At 58.2% G+C, this 12,448-nt stretch overlaps 2 protein-coding genes across 2 annotated transcripts; both read right to left on the reverse strand.

The window, feature by feature from the left end:
* Positions 1 to 1,717: 1,717 nt before the first annotated feature.
* On the reverse strand, positions 1,718 to 4,506 carry LbrM_25_2620 (TATE DNA Transposon; the record flags this gene model as incomplete). The annotated part of the gene is given in 2 exon segments (XM_001565713.1): positions 1,718 to 3,541; positions 3,544 to 4,506. Coding segments are annotated over 2 exon segments (2,787 nt in total).
* A 7,247-nt stretch (positions 4,507 to 11,753) lies between these two features.
* LbrM_25_2630 (hypothetical protein) lies at positions 11,754 to 12,448 on the reverse strand (the record flags this gene model as incomplete). Its single annotated transcript, XM_001565714.2, has 1 exon — positions 11,754 to 12,448. A coding segment is annotated over one exon (695 nt), but the record flags the coding sequence as incomplete, so codon positions are not given.

A 12,448-nucleotide genomic window follows, 5' to 3' on the forward strand; every position in this document is an offset into this window, starting at 1 on the left:
ACGCGGCGCCAGGTGCCACGCGCGCTCTTGCCGACCCGGCGCTTCACCTGGGCGACTTCCCCTTCGAGGTCCTGGTCCGCCAGCGGCTCCTCCTACGGGTTCTCCGTCCCGAGGTGCGGTGTGCATGCGGGGCGGACGCGGACAACGCGCACGCGAACGTGTGCCCGTTGGTCCCCGGAGGCCCGCGGATCCAGCGTCACAACCACGTCCTCTCAGCCATCGAAGCGTGGGCTAAACGGCTCGGGTTCGCGGTGGTCGCGGAGCCCCGGGTGAGCAGCACGAGCGGCGAACGGCTCGACCTGAGCATCGCCGCGGCGGGCGGGACCTTCGCCACGGACGTGGTGATCACGTTCCCCGGCCGGGCCCGCAGCGCCTATCAGAACCCCCTTCAACAGGCGCACGCCGCGAAGAAGCGGAAGTGGGGCGACTGGGCGGCAGCGACCGGCACCACGTTTGCACCGGTGTCGCTCGAGTCGACCGGGGGCCTCCACAAGGAGAGCTTCCACTGGCTGCTTGCCGTCGCGGGCGCCGCCAACTTCCCGTTCTCCACGCGAACCGCCTTCGAGGAACTGCTGTCCTGCATTTCCCGGGCGCTTCACGAAGGCAACGCGTACGTCTTCGAGGCGGTGCGGGCCAACTGGGCGCGGCGACTGTTGACGCACTAAATGGCAGGAGAACCCGGAACCGGACTCCCGCCCCGGAAGCGCCCGACAGGGATCGGACGCAACTCTTCCAAGACCCGCCCTGAGCAGGATTATGGGCCGCCGAAGGCGAGTAACGGTGCCGTGAGAACCCCTAGCGTCCTAGTACTTTTCCCTAGTAGAATGTAACAGACACGGTACACTATACAGGTACCCGTTTCTGACTCGTATATTGCCACTGTGCCCAAAAAAAAAAAAAAATATATAAGTATCAGTTTCTGTACTTTATTGGTATGCGAAACTTCCGGGACCCGTCTTCCGGCAACATTTTGGGTGCGCCATGGCGCTGTTTTTTTTTTTTTGTGTGTGGTGGCGGGTGTGTGTCCTGGAGGTGGCGCCCAAGGCCGCCGCCCATGACACGGGGTTCGGGACGCCCCAAAACGGCACCCCCCTCACAACGACCTGGGCACTGCCACCGTCCTGTGTGATAGGGTGCTCGCGAAGATATTGATTTCTTGAAGACAAATAAAGGGCGAGAAGGGAGAAAGGTTTGTGGAAGGCAGATGGGTATGGAGAGAGTCTTCGCAACCCCATTGGGAAGCGGCAAGGCAGGCACGCACCCACGACCGCGGCGCCGTGTCATGATTATACCGCCGGCCTTCTCTACCGTGCTCGGTCGCGTGAGGGCACATCAAATCGTCTTGGACTTCTTTTGTGTGCTTTTTCTTATGGCTTGGCACCGGTACCGGGGAAGCCTCCCCCCATAGCACGCGGTTAGCCATCCATCTCGTGGGCGATGTCGTCGCACCGTCCTCCGGAGAGTCGGCTGTCAGGTTCCGGCTCCCCTTGGATGTTTCTGGTGACGATCATATCTCGCCGCCCTCCTCGCGGCGCCGCTCTTCGCATAGCGGACACCACGTGTGCCGGAGGAACGGCACGCCAAACGGTTCAACCCGGTGAACCTCCAGCGACCCTGTCGCGTCCACCCCGAAGTGTCGCGAGTAGGCGTCCGCCGGATTCCGCGCACCCTCGACGTAGAAAAAGACTACGTCGATCCCTCTGTTGTACCAGAGGTCTTAGGTGTACTCGAAAAGTTTGTTCAAGGCATAGCCTCTGCCAATGCCGCCGAAACCGTTCAGGTGTTTCTGCGCAATGACAATCGCACGGTGGTCCGTGGCAAGCGCGATTCGCGCTCCGTTGGGCACCCTGTGGTGCTCCACCAGGTGTCGCAGCATTAGTTGTGCCGCGCGTGGTTCCGCGTGTGCCGAGTACCGCGCCTGGAAGCGGTCCGCCTGCAGGTCGGGGTCCTCGAACCGGCCTCCCGACCGGACGCGGCGACGCAGCTGGTACTGGCGCAGTTTTTCGAGGACGCGTTCCGCCTCGCCGTCGTCGCCGCCGAGTTGCCGTTCCAGGTCCTCGGTCCAGCGCTGCCGATAGGTCCACATTTCTGTGGCGCCCGCGTCGCGGAGGTGAAGTACAGCACCCCAGCCCTCCAGCGACGCGTCGGTGAAGGCCACCGCGTCATAGGTCGCCTCGTCCGTCGTTGGGTGTCTCTCGTCCGAGATTTTCCACCACGGATTCTGCACCAGTGCGCCGCCGATCTCCTGCAGCGACCGCGCCACGGAGGAGTCGATGTAAGGAACCGCGTCGTCCCAGTCGTACCCGCGGAACGTCAGCCGGTATATGCCTCGGTAGGCTCTCAGCAGCTTGAATGCCCGTGCGGGGTTCATTTGCGTGGTGTGGAGCGCGAAGAAGATCAGCGAGATGAGCGAGGCCAGGCTGCGTATGGTGTGGCTGGTCTTTTGGAGCGCAAGCTTCAACTTCGCCACCGTCTTCACCGAGTTGCGGATCAGCCGCTCTCGGCCATTCCATGTGTATTCTTCACCGAGAAAAACGGTGTTGGCACTCGCCAGCTGCAGGATTTCCTCGTCCGACATCGCCTCCAGCTCGTCCCGGTTTGGTGACGTCATCAGGTTCGCCGCCTTGATGCGTGCGACGACCGTGCGCACCGCGAGCACAAACTCACGCTCCTGACCTTCGCGTGCGGCCACGAGAATGTTGTCGATGAGCGTGGTGATGGTGACGGGCGTGTCGATGTCGACAATCGTCCACGTCACCGCCTGGCCGACGGCAACGCTCCACCGCGCGCCGGTCGGGAGAGTACGAAGGCGGTAGTATCGCCCGTCATGCCTGGCTCGAAAAACGAACTTGTTACGGAGTGTCGCCGCGATCGGGATAGCGTCGTAATAAGCTTCGAAGTCGATCTGTAGCATGTAACGGGCGTATCGCAGCCGCTGTCGTCTTCCGAGGCGCGTGTCGTAGTGGACGCGCGGGACGTGATGTTTGGGAATCACGCGGTTCAGCAGGGGCTCCGTGATGAGGCGTCGTCGTCCCTTCAGCTCCGGCACCGTGAAGACGTTCACGCCGTGCATGCCCTCTGGCAATTGCACCTGGGCGCCGATGTCGCTGATCGGGCATGGTTCGAACTTGCCCATCTCGACCGCCTGTCGTATTTCCGCCGCTGTGAGCGCACACTTTTTGATGGTCCTCGACGTCCGCAACCCATCGTAGAAGGAGGGATCCAGAAAGCACTGGATTCGCTGAAGAAAACGCTTCGTTGAGGCGCGTTTTGTCGGCATCGCGAGCACGGTATCCATGTCCAGTGGTGTGTTCCGTTTCAGGTGCAACGGCCACTGCTTCACGAGTGCCGGTCGCTCCGTCAGCACTTGGATGAAACTGGACATCTGGTCCACCATGGCCGCCACCTCCTGTGGTGCGATTCCGAGATTCGCGCACGATGACTCTTGCGATCGGAAACGGAACACGCAAGCCGCAGCCTCTAGAGGGTCTGGAATAGCGCTCTTCCGGCGTTGTCCCTTGCGGTCTCGGCCTCCACCGTAGGCTGCTGGCCATACCCAAGATAGCGCAGCAGCGTGGCCTGCTTCGCGTGCCCGGAAATCATCATCAGGTCCTTCAACGGGACACCCGCTTCCGCCATACAACGGAGCGCGCCTTTTCGGATCGAGGGCAGCTGTGCACCTCGCATCTCTGTTCGCACCTCCTGGGCGATCAGCGCCCGCAGCTCCCCCACGTGTGGTGAAAAAAGCTCCTCGGATGGTTTTTTCCCGACCAGCATCTCCTGCAGCGTCGCTGCAAGGTCCCTCGTCAGCACCGACGGGACCGGGTACGGGCCACGTGTTTTGGCACCCTTTCCCTTGCGGATCGTCAGCGTGACCTTCACGTATGTATCCGTCGATGCTCCCGGGAAAAGCGTCACGTCCTTCGCTCGCAGCGTGGAAATGTCGCACGCTCGTGCTGCGAATCCCCACATCATGGCGAGGAACAGCGCGGCGCGTGGATGGCCTAACCGGAGCCGTTTGGAGATCCTCTCGACCTGTTGACGCGAAACGAAGGGAGGCGCATCCGGCACCGACTCCTTCATGTAACGCTGCACCGTGCCAAAAGCGCTTCGCCACTCGGGATCGTCCTGGAGGCGAATACCCCGCGCCTGCGTCGAGTAGAGCGGCAGGTCGCGCAGCGCACCCGCCACCGCGGCAAAGGCCTTCGCGGTTGTTGCCCACTTCCATTTCCGGGCCCTTGCGGTCGACAGGATCAAGTCGATGCATGCCGCCGGAAAGCGCATGAGCATCTGTTCCGAGTTCATCGACTTGATTCGCGTCAACCATCGCAAGTGGTGTGCGCGAGTGTCGGGCCGCACAAGACTCCATGCCAGCTGTGAGATGTGTGGCGGTTTCGCGGCGAAGAGGAACCAGTTTCTCGGGCAGACCTCCGCCTCTTCTTCTTGCGAAAGAGGCCTGCCCTGCATGTTTAAAGGATTGGAGCGGAGGCTTTCGAGAGCGCGCATTGCCTCTGTCGAGATGTTCGCGTCGACGTCCGCATATCCATCACCCTTCTGGTTTCCTGGCGTCCTGTACGTCACGCCGTCCTCCTCGTCCTCTTGGAGTGGGTCCCTTCCGGCGCCGTCGCCTGGCCATCTTTTTCTCTTCACCAGGCGCGGCCGCGGTCCGTTTGTATGGTCCTGGTGTGCCTCTGATGCCGCACTTCGCGGGAGAGGTACATATCGCGACGCGTGGCGTGGTGCGCGCTCTTCTCGACGATTAGTAGTGCGTCCACGTCGCTGGAACGTAGACACCCACAGTTGCCTCCGAGGCGTCCTTTGTGAGAGCGTAATAACTCGGATATCGCGCGCCATTCATATCTGCCGGCGCCTCACGGAGACATGCTCCCAGCATAAAATTGTACCCGTTCACTTCCTCCAAAAGTGTCGGTAATGAAGATCCACGGACAAGGTACAATTCGTCGATCGAGGGGTCCAAGGTCACCTCCTCGAGTTGGTGTTCGTCACGAAAAATCACCTCCCCCGGATCGCTCAGTGAGGCATCGACGATGTGGATATTCTTTCGGAGAAGCTTCAGCATCTCCTGGACACTGTATGGCCGCAATGGTGGCATCTTGTGCCTCACGCGCTGCTGTCCGACGGCTGTGTCACTCAAGCCGTGCGCCACACCATCGCCCACTCGCGCCAGAGCAGTCGCAGCCCACATGTGACCCAGGACTGCTTCGTGCACCTTTTTAGCGTATTTATTTGCTTCAGAAAAGGTGAGCACTGTCCACTTGGAAATGCATTTTCCTTGAGGAACGTGTGGTGACGCGTTTGTCGTACTCTTTTCCTCCACGTTCGCTGTGGCGTCGTTTGGTTCACTCTCAGTTGGAGGCGCGTGGGTGACAGACACGTTTTTTTTTTTGTGAGATCTCAGCTCTCGGTGATGGAAACCCGCTCGATCGTATAGAGCGTGTGTTGCTTCCGTTCCTGCGTGAGGTTCTCGGTGGTGTTTTTCTGACACTTTTCCTCGCGGCCTGTGGCCTTGGGAGTGGAGCATCCATTGCGGATCTGTCCGGACGTTTCAGAGAGGGTGTTTTTTTGACGCTGCTACACGCGTCGGCGGTGCGCTTTTCTTGCGCTCAACTCAGTCCATATTTTTTCGTACCGTCACCTCCTTTTTCTTTTGTCTAGGAGATGGGTTTGGGGCACATGTTGGTGTTTTGTTTGCATGTTTCGAATCACGTTTCGGGTTTGTGGATTTCGTCGTGCGCCTCTCGCCTCCACCTAAATGAAAATTGTCTCGTTGTCGATTTGCCTTCGATTTTTTTCATCCACGGGGTGTGCTCGATTTCGTCGTAAAAGCAATCCTTTCTTGACACCGGGTGGTTCATCAGAATTTTCCTCATTTTCTCGAGGAAATATTCGCGTGGCGGATGATGTTTCGACGCCGCGTAAAGCAGGCGACGCATACACTTTGCCATGTCGTGGAGATGGTCAATTTGTATATCCAAATAATCGCCGAAAAGTACAGCAGACATGTACAGACCGCAGTCGACGCTATAGCATTCCTGACGTGGTGAAAATCTCTTCACCAAATGCAAAGCTGGCCAAACTGTATTAAAATGTTTGCGCAGTTCTTCTTCTACTATCGGAGAAGGCGCCGAGTCGTAAATACTCAACTGTATTTCTGTTGAGTCCCCTGTTCTTCGCTCCAAAAAAAAAAAAACCTGCGATCCAGTGTTTCATAATAAACATTGGGAAATAAATCACACCATGATGATTTACCTTTTCCGCGAGTTTCTGCGGGCGTTTCCAGTCAAGGTGCACCATCGTGTCCGACGGGACGATCCGTTTCTTTGGAAGGTATGCGTTGTAAATTGCATCGAGTTCAATATTTGATATTTTACCCACGCGCATGTCACCACCCCACACTTATTGTGCAAATGATTTTGCACCACTGAATATATTTGTTCGGTGGTGTGTGGATTCCTTCCTCGAAACGTCGGCGGTAGTCCCGTCGCGCTTTAGTTTTTTGATTCGGACGAAAAGAACTCCTGCGCTTCGCCTCCGCGATAGCTATCACGCCGATTACCTCCGCCATTTCCTCGGTAGTTGCCTCGGTATCCTGCACCTCTTCCGCTGTATCTTGTTGAGTTGGTTGTTTGGTGGTTTGTATTTTGATAATTGCGGGGTCCCTGGGTATGATTTGAAATTCGTGGTGCCGTTTTTTTGTTCCCTCAAAAGTTGCGTTAGCGTGTCTTTCATTTTTGACTGGGATTCTTCCGTGAGGGCACCGAAGCTGCTCATATCCAAAACGGCGGCTTGCGAGCCATCTGCTCCGATAATTGGTGCATACGGCGCGCCGCCTTCCAGGGGATTGCTGCCGTCTCTTGGCGGTGTCCGAAATATATCACGTGGTCGTGTTGTGTGCGTGCCTCCTCCTTCAATAATTTGTGTGATACTATGCTTCTCGTTCTGTGCCGCCTCAAGTGTGATACGGTTAAGGTGTGCAAGTCGTTCCGTTTCCGGAACGAGAGGTGCGTCCAGCCGTGTCAACACTTTACGCCATTGTCGCATTCCTCCTGCGATGGATCCGGCGACCTGCACGTTGTACGCAAGCAATCGCGACGAGCACGTCTCATCGACAAAAATGGAAAGCCATTCGGCAATTCTCTCATCGCCGTTCGTTTCTTGTGCCTCTGGTCCGGATAAACCGAGTAGAATTGTCGCCGTTGCCGCGACTATTGGGGACATCTGGTGCGCCAGGATCGCCGATTCAATCCTTGGTTTTTGTATCCCTCCAACGGGTCCTTTGCCGCTTTAATATTTACCCGGGCTTACTTCCACTTATCTTCCTTGTCCATCACCTCTTGGATTTCCTTGTCTGCGAAGATATTGTGGGCCTCCATCATTTCCTTCTTGATGTCTGTCGGTTGGGTTCGATTGGTCGTGGCTATTTCCATAGCTGTTGTCGCCATTGCGATGCATGCCTCGGCGAGATCGTTTCTGTCTATTTTTCCCGCCAGGTAATTTCTCCTTGTGCATTCTGCTGTGTGATGAGTTGCTTTGTTCTCCAGAAACATCTCCAGTTTTTTGTCCAGCTGTTCCTCTGTGAGGCGTTCCTGTTTGTCGGACATTTCTGGTGAGGATGCGTTGGATGAGTCGGTGGAAAGGGAAAGCGTGCGCTTTTGCCGCAGGGATTCGAGTATGTGTCGGGAGGATCGTTTAAGTGTGTGTAGTCGTTTTTTCGTCGCGGGCCGCATCAACTCCACTTAGTGTCATTACTTCATTGAGAACGCATACATTTGGAGAAGAGATAAAGGGACAACAGTAAAGTAAGAATCCATAAGAAATACGGATGAATAACAGGAGTACATATTTTCCGACCTGGGACCATAATCTCCACATCGGGAAACATTATGGCACACAGCCGGTCACACGTCACAAGTGGAAGTGAGGAGTGGGTTTCCTAGGAACACACACTCACTCAGGATTCCTTTTCCAAGGATAGAAGAGCACCGATTCAGCTATCGGTCAAATTTCCCAGATCCAACACCACATCCCACCAGCCACCCCCACCCCCCTCCAGTTCTTTTGCCCAGACAAAATTAACCCCGCCCACTATAAGGTCAAGTGCCATTCGATTGCCTTTGTGTTTTTACAAGCCGCCAATTGAACCCTAACCCGTGGACCCTAAAGCGCGTACTCGTAAACGTTCCATGACTTCCCTTGTTCTCTGGAGGAGGGTGTCGCGGAGGTAGGAGCCAATGGATTGGAAGCTCCGAAACCGTACCAGGCCAGCCGCTACGAGCACTGGCTTTCCTCGAAGGCAGGGCATTGCCCTGTGTGAAGACGGTGGTCCCACAGGAGCGCACAGCAGGAAAAGGCCGCCAGCAGCAGTGAGTGGTAGTTCGGCGAGCGTTTCACTCCAACGCGCTCTCTGCCGCAGAGCCCGCCAGAGAGGAGGACTGCGACGAAGAGAAGGCCTTCCAAAGTCTCTTTCTCGCACGTAAAAGCCCTTCGGACCCTCTGGCCCCAACAAAAGTGTACGTGTCACCGCGTGTGTTGTAAGAGCAGAGGGCAGGCAAGGCGGTAGCAAGAGGATTGTCAAGGAACGGGGGCGGCTCCGCCTCCTGGAAGGCTATAGAGGTGCGGTGAAGAGCACCAAAGAGCAGGATCCTAGTAATATTCTAGGACCTCGCACAAGTCTCTGCGGGGCGTAGTGCTGCGCATGGCAATGCTGTAAAGCACGCCTGCAGCCATCCAAACATCAGAGCGACGGCAGTCTCACGCCGCGCGGTGCATCTTTGCCCCAGCAGCTGCGACACACACGCAACACCCTCGCCTTTCACCGTTGCCTGGGGTCAGTGCCTTGCCACAAAAACGCTGTGGTGTGCAAGGCAGTGGTGGACGTGTGTGCTTGAGCGGGCGGCCTGAGCGACTCATCGTCGTCTGGAGTGCGCAGCAGCCCTCGCTCCGGAGGGCGCACGGCAGTGCGAAGTGGCGCCCGTGATCACAGTGAGGAAAGAGAGGTGCAGTGCGCGCTCCACAGCCCCCGTGCACGCCAAGACGCACGCAGGTCCTTGCTGGCGTCCGCCGACTCCCTCCAACGATGCAGGCTAGATCACCGCAGCTGGGCTTGGGCGATCGGCCCGGCGAGCAGCACAGGCGCACACTCGCAACCGGCGCTGCGGGACGCGTGAGAAAGCGCCGGCCGAGCCAGGGGCCGCCAGAGAGAAAGCAAAAGCGGCAGGTGACGTGCAGCGCGGGCGTCCACCCGTGCCGCCGCGGTGCCCAGGCTCGGCTTCTTTTGCATCTGAAATGCGGGCGTTTTCCACGGCGGTCCCACTCCCCCCGCACACATCATAAGGCCTGCAGTGGCGGCTTGGCAGGTCCATGCCTGCATGGAAGCACTCCGTGCACGGCTGCCACACTCTTGCGTTGCAGCAGTTGCTGCTGGTACGTAAATGCACGCCGCCTCCCTGACGTGCCACCCACCAAAGAGGAACAAAAAAGCGCAGTGCGAGGGAGCAAAGGGAAAGCAGCCAAGGGCGAAGAAGGCGGAGGGGAAGGGGTACGACTCCGAAGCGCGTTCAAGAGCGGCGGCCAGGCAACACATGAGACCCCAACACCCCTCCCCCTCTGTCGTAGCCCAGTGCGTGCCTGCAAGCAAGACGCAAGGAATACGCACGCGTGCACTGCCCCCTGCGCTCGCGGAAGGCCATGCACCCGCCACGGCGGGAAACGCCGCGCGAAACACAGACATGCAGAAGCAAGAGAGGGAAGGGGGAAGGGCGAGGAAAGAAAAAAGGAGGATACACACCGGCGTCCGAGAGGGGGAAGAGGAGGCAGTGCGTGTGCGCAGATGGCTGCGCGGGCTATCAAAAGGGGCTCCGCCCCACACAAGCCAAAGCGAGACAAGTCGGGCAACGAATCGAAGGCAAACAGCGAAGACAACACTTGCAAACAAGAGAACGAGAGGGCTGGGGTGGCGGCGCGTCTCCGCGGCCCGTTCGCCAGACCCCAAACGAGCCGCCCAGCCCGTCTGGGTGACACGCTTACCTGAAGCAAGCCACCTCCAAGAGATGGAAGCGTGGGAGACAGACCTTGTGAAAGGCCGATGATGTGCGAGAAGAACGCCGTCAAGCCTCTGAAGCATGAAGAGTGGTGCGACAAACGCACAGCTCTGCCTTTCTTTGCGAGAAATGACTCTCATCAGTCGTACTTGCTACGGAAAGCGTGCGCAAGTGGCGAATCACATAAGCAGGTGAAACAGACTTGCCAGATGAAGTGGCCACGTGAGTGGAGGAGCGAGGGAGTGGGGTGAAGGGTTCCCTTGAGTGGTGCATAGGATTGGTCCTCTCTTCTGATGCTCACCTGCACTACTCATCTACAAACGTAACGTTCTTCGGGAGAGAGCCCAAGGGAAGAGGGTAATCGATATAGTGCAAATCGCTTGAAGTGTTGGCGCGGCCACATGTGGTGCAAGGCTCTCCAGACGCCTCCACTTACTGAAATCAAGGGACCCCAGTGCACAGCACCTGTTGAAGCTGTCGATGTTGCGCGCATGGAGCCTTGGTGCAAGGGTTTGTCGCAATTTAGGGGCTCCTGCATGTGGGGGGCAGACCCCACCGCCTCAAGCATGCGTACAACATTGGGTGCGTGAGTCCCTCAAAAAAACTGTATCTGAGGAGTGCCTCGGTTTCACATTTGTCAACAGAGAGCCCCCTACCGAGTGAAAGGCACTCGCGGCTGCTCCGCGCTGAGGGACGCACGTTGCAGGTATGCTATTAGCAGCTTGTTCGATCGTGGAAGTTGGCCTATCGGCTGAAGAGTGGCCTTGCTGAAGCTATCGATGCCAAGGGTACGCGGCTTCGACATCAGAGATGGTGCCACGCAGCGGAGGAGGCCGCATTTTTGATGAGTTACATTCTAATCCAGCGAAGAGAAGACGCATCATCATTCACCTGCACCGGCGTCACCTTCTCCAGCGCATGAGGCGGAACCGCTAAGAAAGCGCACGCTGCGGGAACGCTACTTGCTTGCAGCGGAAGTATGCGACTTCGCAGCCACCAGCTTGTTAGCTCAACTATTGTGCCCATCCGATACAATATCGATTTAGAGCTCAGCATGGGTGTCGGACGCTGCCTACCGACAAATCCATCACTGGGTGCACCCTGCTGTACTTATCGCCTCCGCAGGAACGGGGACTCGGGCCAACGGCGCTGTGGGTGTGAAGTGGTCCTACTGAATGTTGAAACAAAGCCTCGGCGACGACACCTCATCGAGCAGCGAGGCGAGAATCAGCGGCGTACGTGCGTAATGCACTTTGTACCCACCGACATGGCCAAAGGGGGTTTGCAAGCGTGCCAAGCAAGGACCTATGGAGAGTCCATCGTGATCGCCTTAACTCGCTACGTGGGCGCCGCTTGGGCGGGCAGATACGAAAAGAACAGAAAAAGGTGACGCAATAAAGTACAGAAAATGACACTTATATTTATATTCCCATACAGCACAGAAGCAATGTTCAGACACTTGTACTTGTATAATGTACAGTAACTGATACTTATATATCCTGATAGGAAAAAGGTACTAAAGAACAAGGGGGGGATGCTGGGTGGGGCGGGTGCCGTTATTCGGCATCGTCGTCCTGGCGGGCGAGGCCAAGCGGCGTCCCACAATAATAGTTCCGGGGGTTCTGAGGGGGTCAGGCCCAGTCGCTATCGGATGCTCCTGGGGCGGGGGTCAGGTTCCAATTCACGTTCCTTTTAGTCCGTCAGCAGTCCCCGCGCCCAGTTGGCCCGCACCGCCTCGAAGACGTACGCGTTGCCTTCGTGAAGCGCCCGGGAAATGCAGGACAGCAGTTCCTCGAAGGCGGTTCGCGTGGAGAACGGGAAGTTGGCGGAGCCCGCGACGGCAAGCAGCCAGTGGAAGCTCTCCTTGTGGAGGCCCCCGGTCGACTCGAGCGACACCGGTGCAAACGTGGTGCCGGTCGCTGCCGCCCAGTCGCCCCACTTCCGCTTCTTCGCGGCGTGCGCCTGTTGAAGGGGGTTCTGATAGGCGCTGCGGGCCCGGCCGGGGAACGTGATCACCACGTCCGTGGCGAAGGTCCCGCCCGCCGCGGCGATGCTCAGGTCGAGCCGTTCGCCGCTCGTGCTGCTCACCCGGGGCTCCGCGACCACCGCGAACCCGAGCCGTTTAGCCCACGCTTCGATGGCCGAGAGGACGTGGTTGTGACGCTGGATCCGCGGGCCTCCGGGGACCAACGGGCACACGTTCGCGTGCGCGTTGTCCGCGTCCGCCCCGCATGCACACCGCACCTCGGGACGGAGCACCCGTAGGAGGAGCCGCTGGCGGACCAGGACCTCGAAGGGGAGGTCGCCCAGGTGAAGCGCCGGGTCGGCAAGCGCGCGCGTGGCACCGGCGCCGCGTGGCCTCACGATCTGAGGCGCTCCGTCGCGAA

This window comes from Leishmania braziliensis, contig 42, assembly GCF_000002845.2.
Source record: "Leishmania braziliensis MHOM/BR/75/M2904 WGS CADA00000000 data, contig 42, whole genome shotgun sequence".
Lineage (NCBI taxonomy): Eukaryota > Euglenozoa > Kinetoplastea > Trypanosomatida > Trypanosomatidae > Leishmania > Leishmania braziliensis.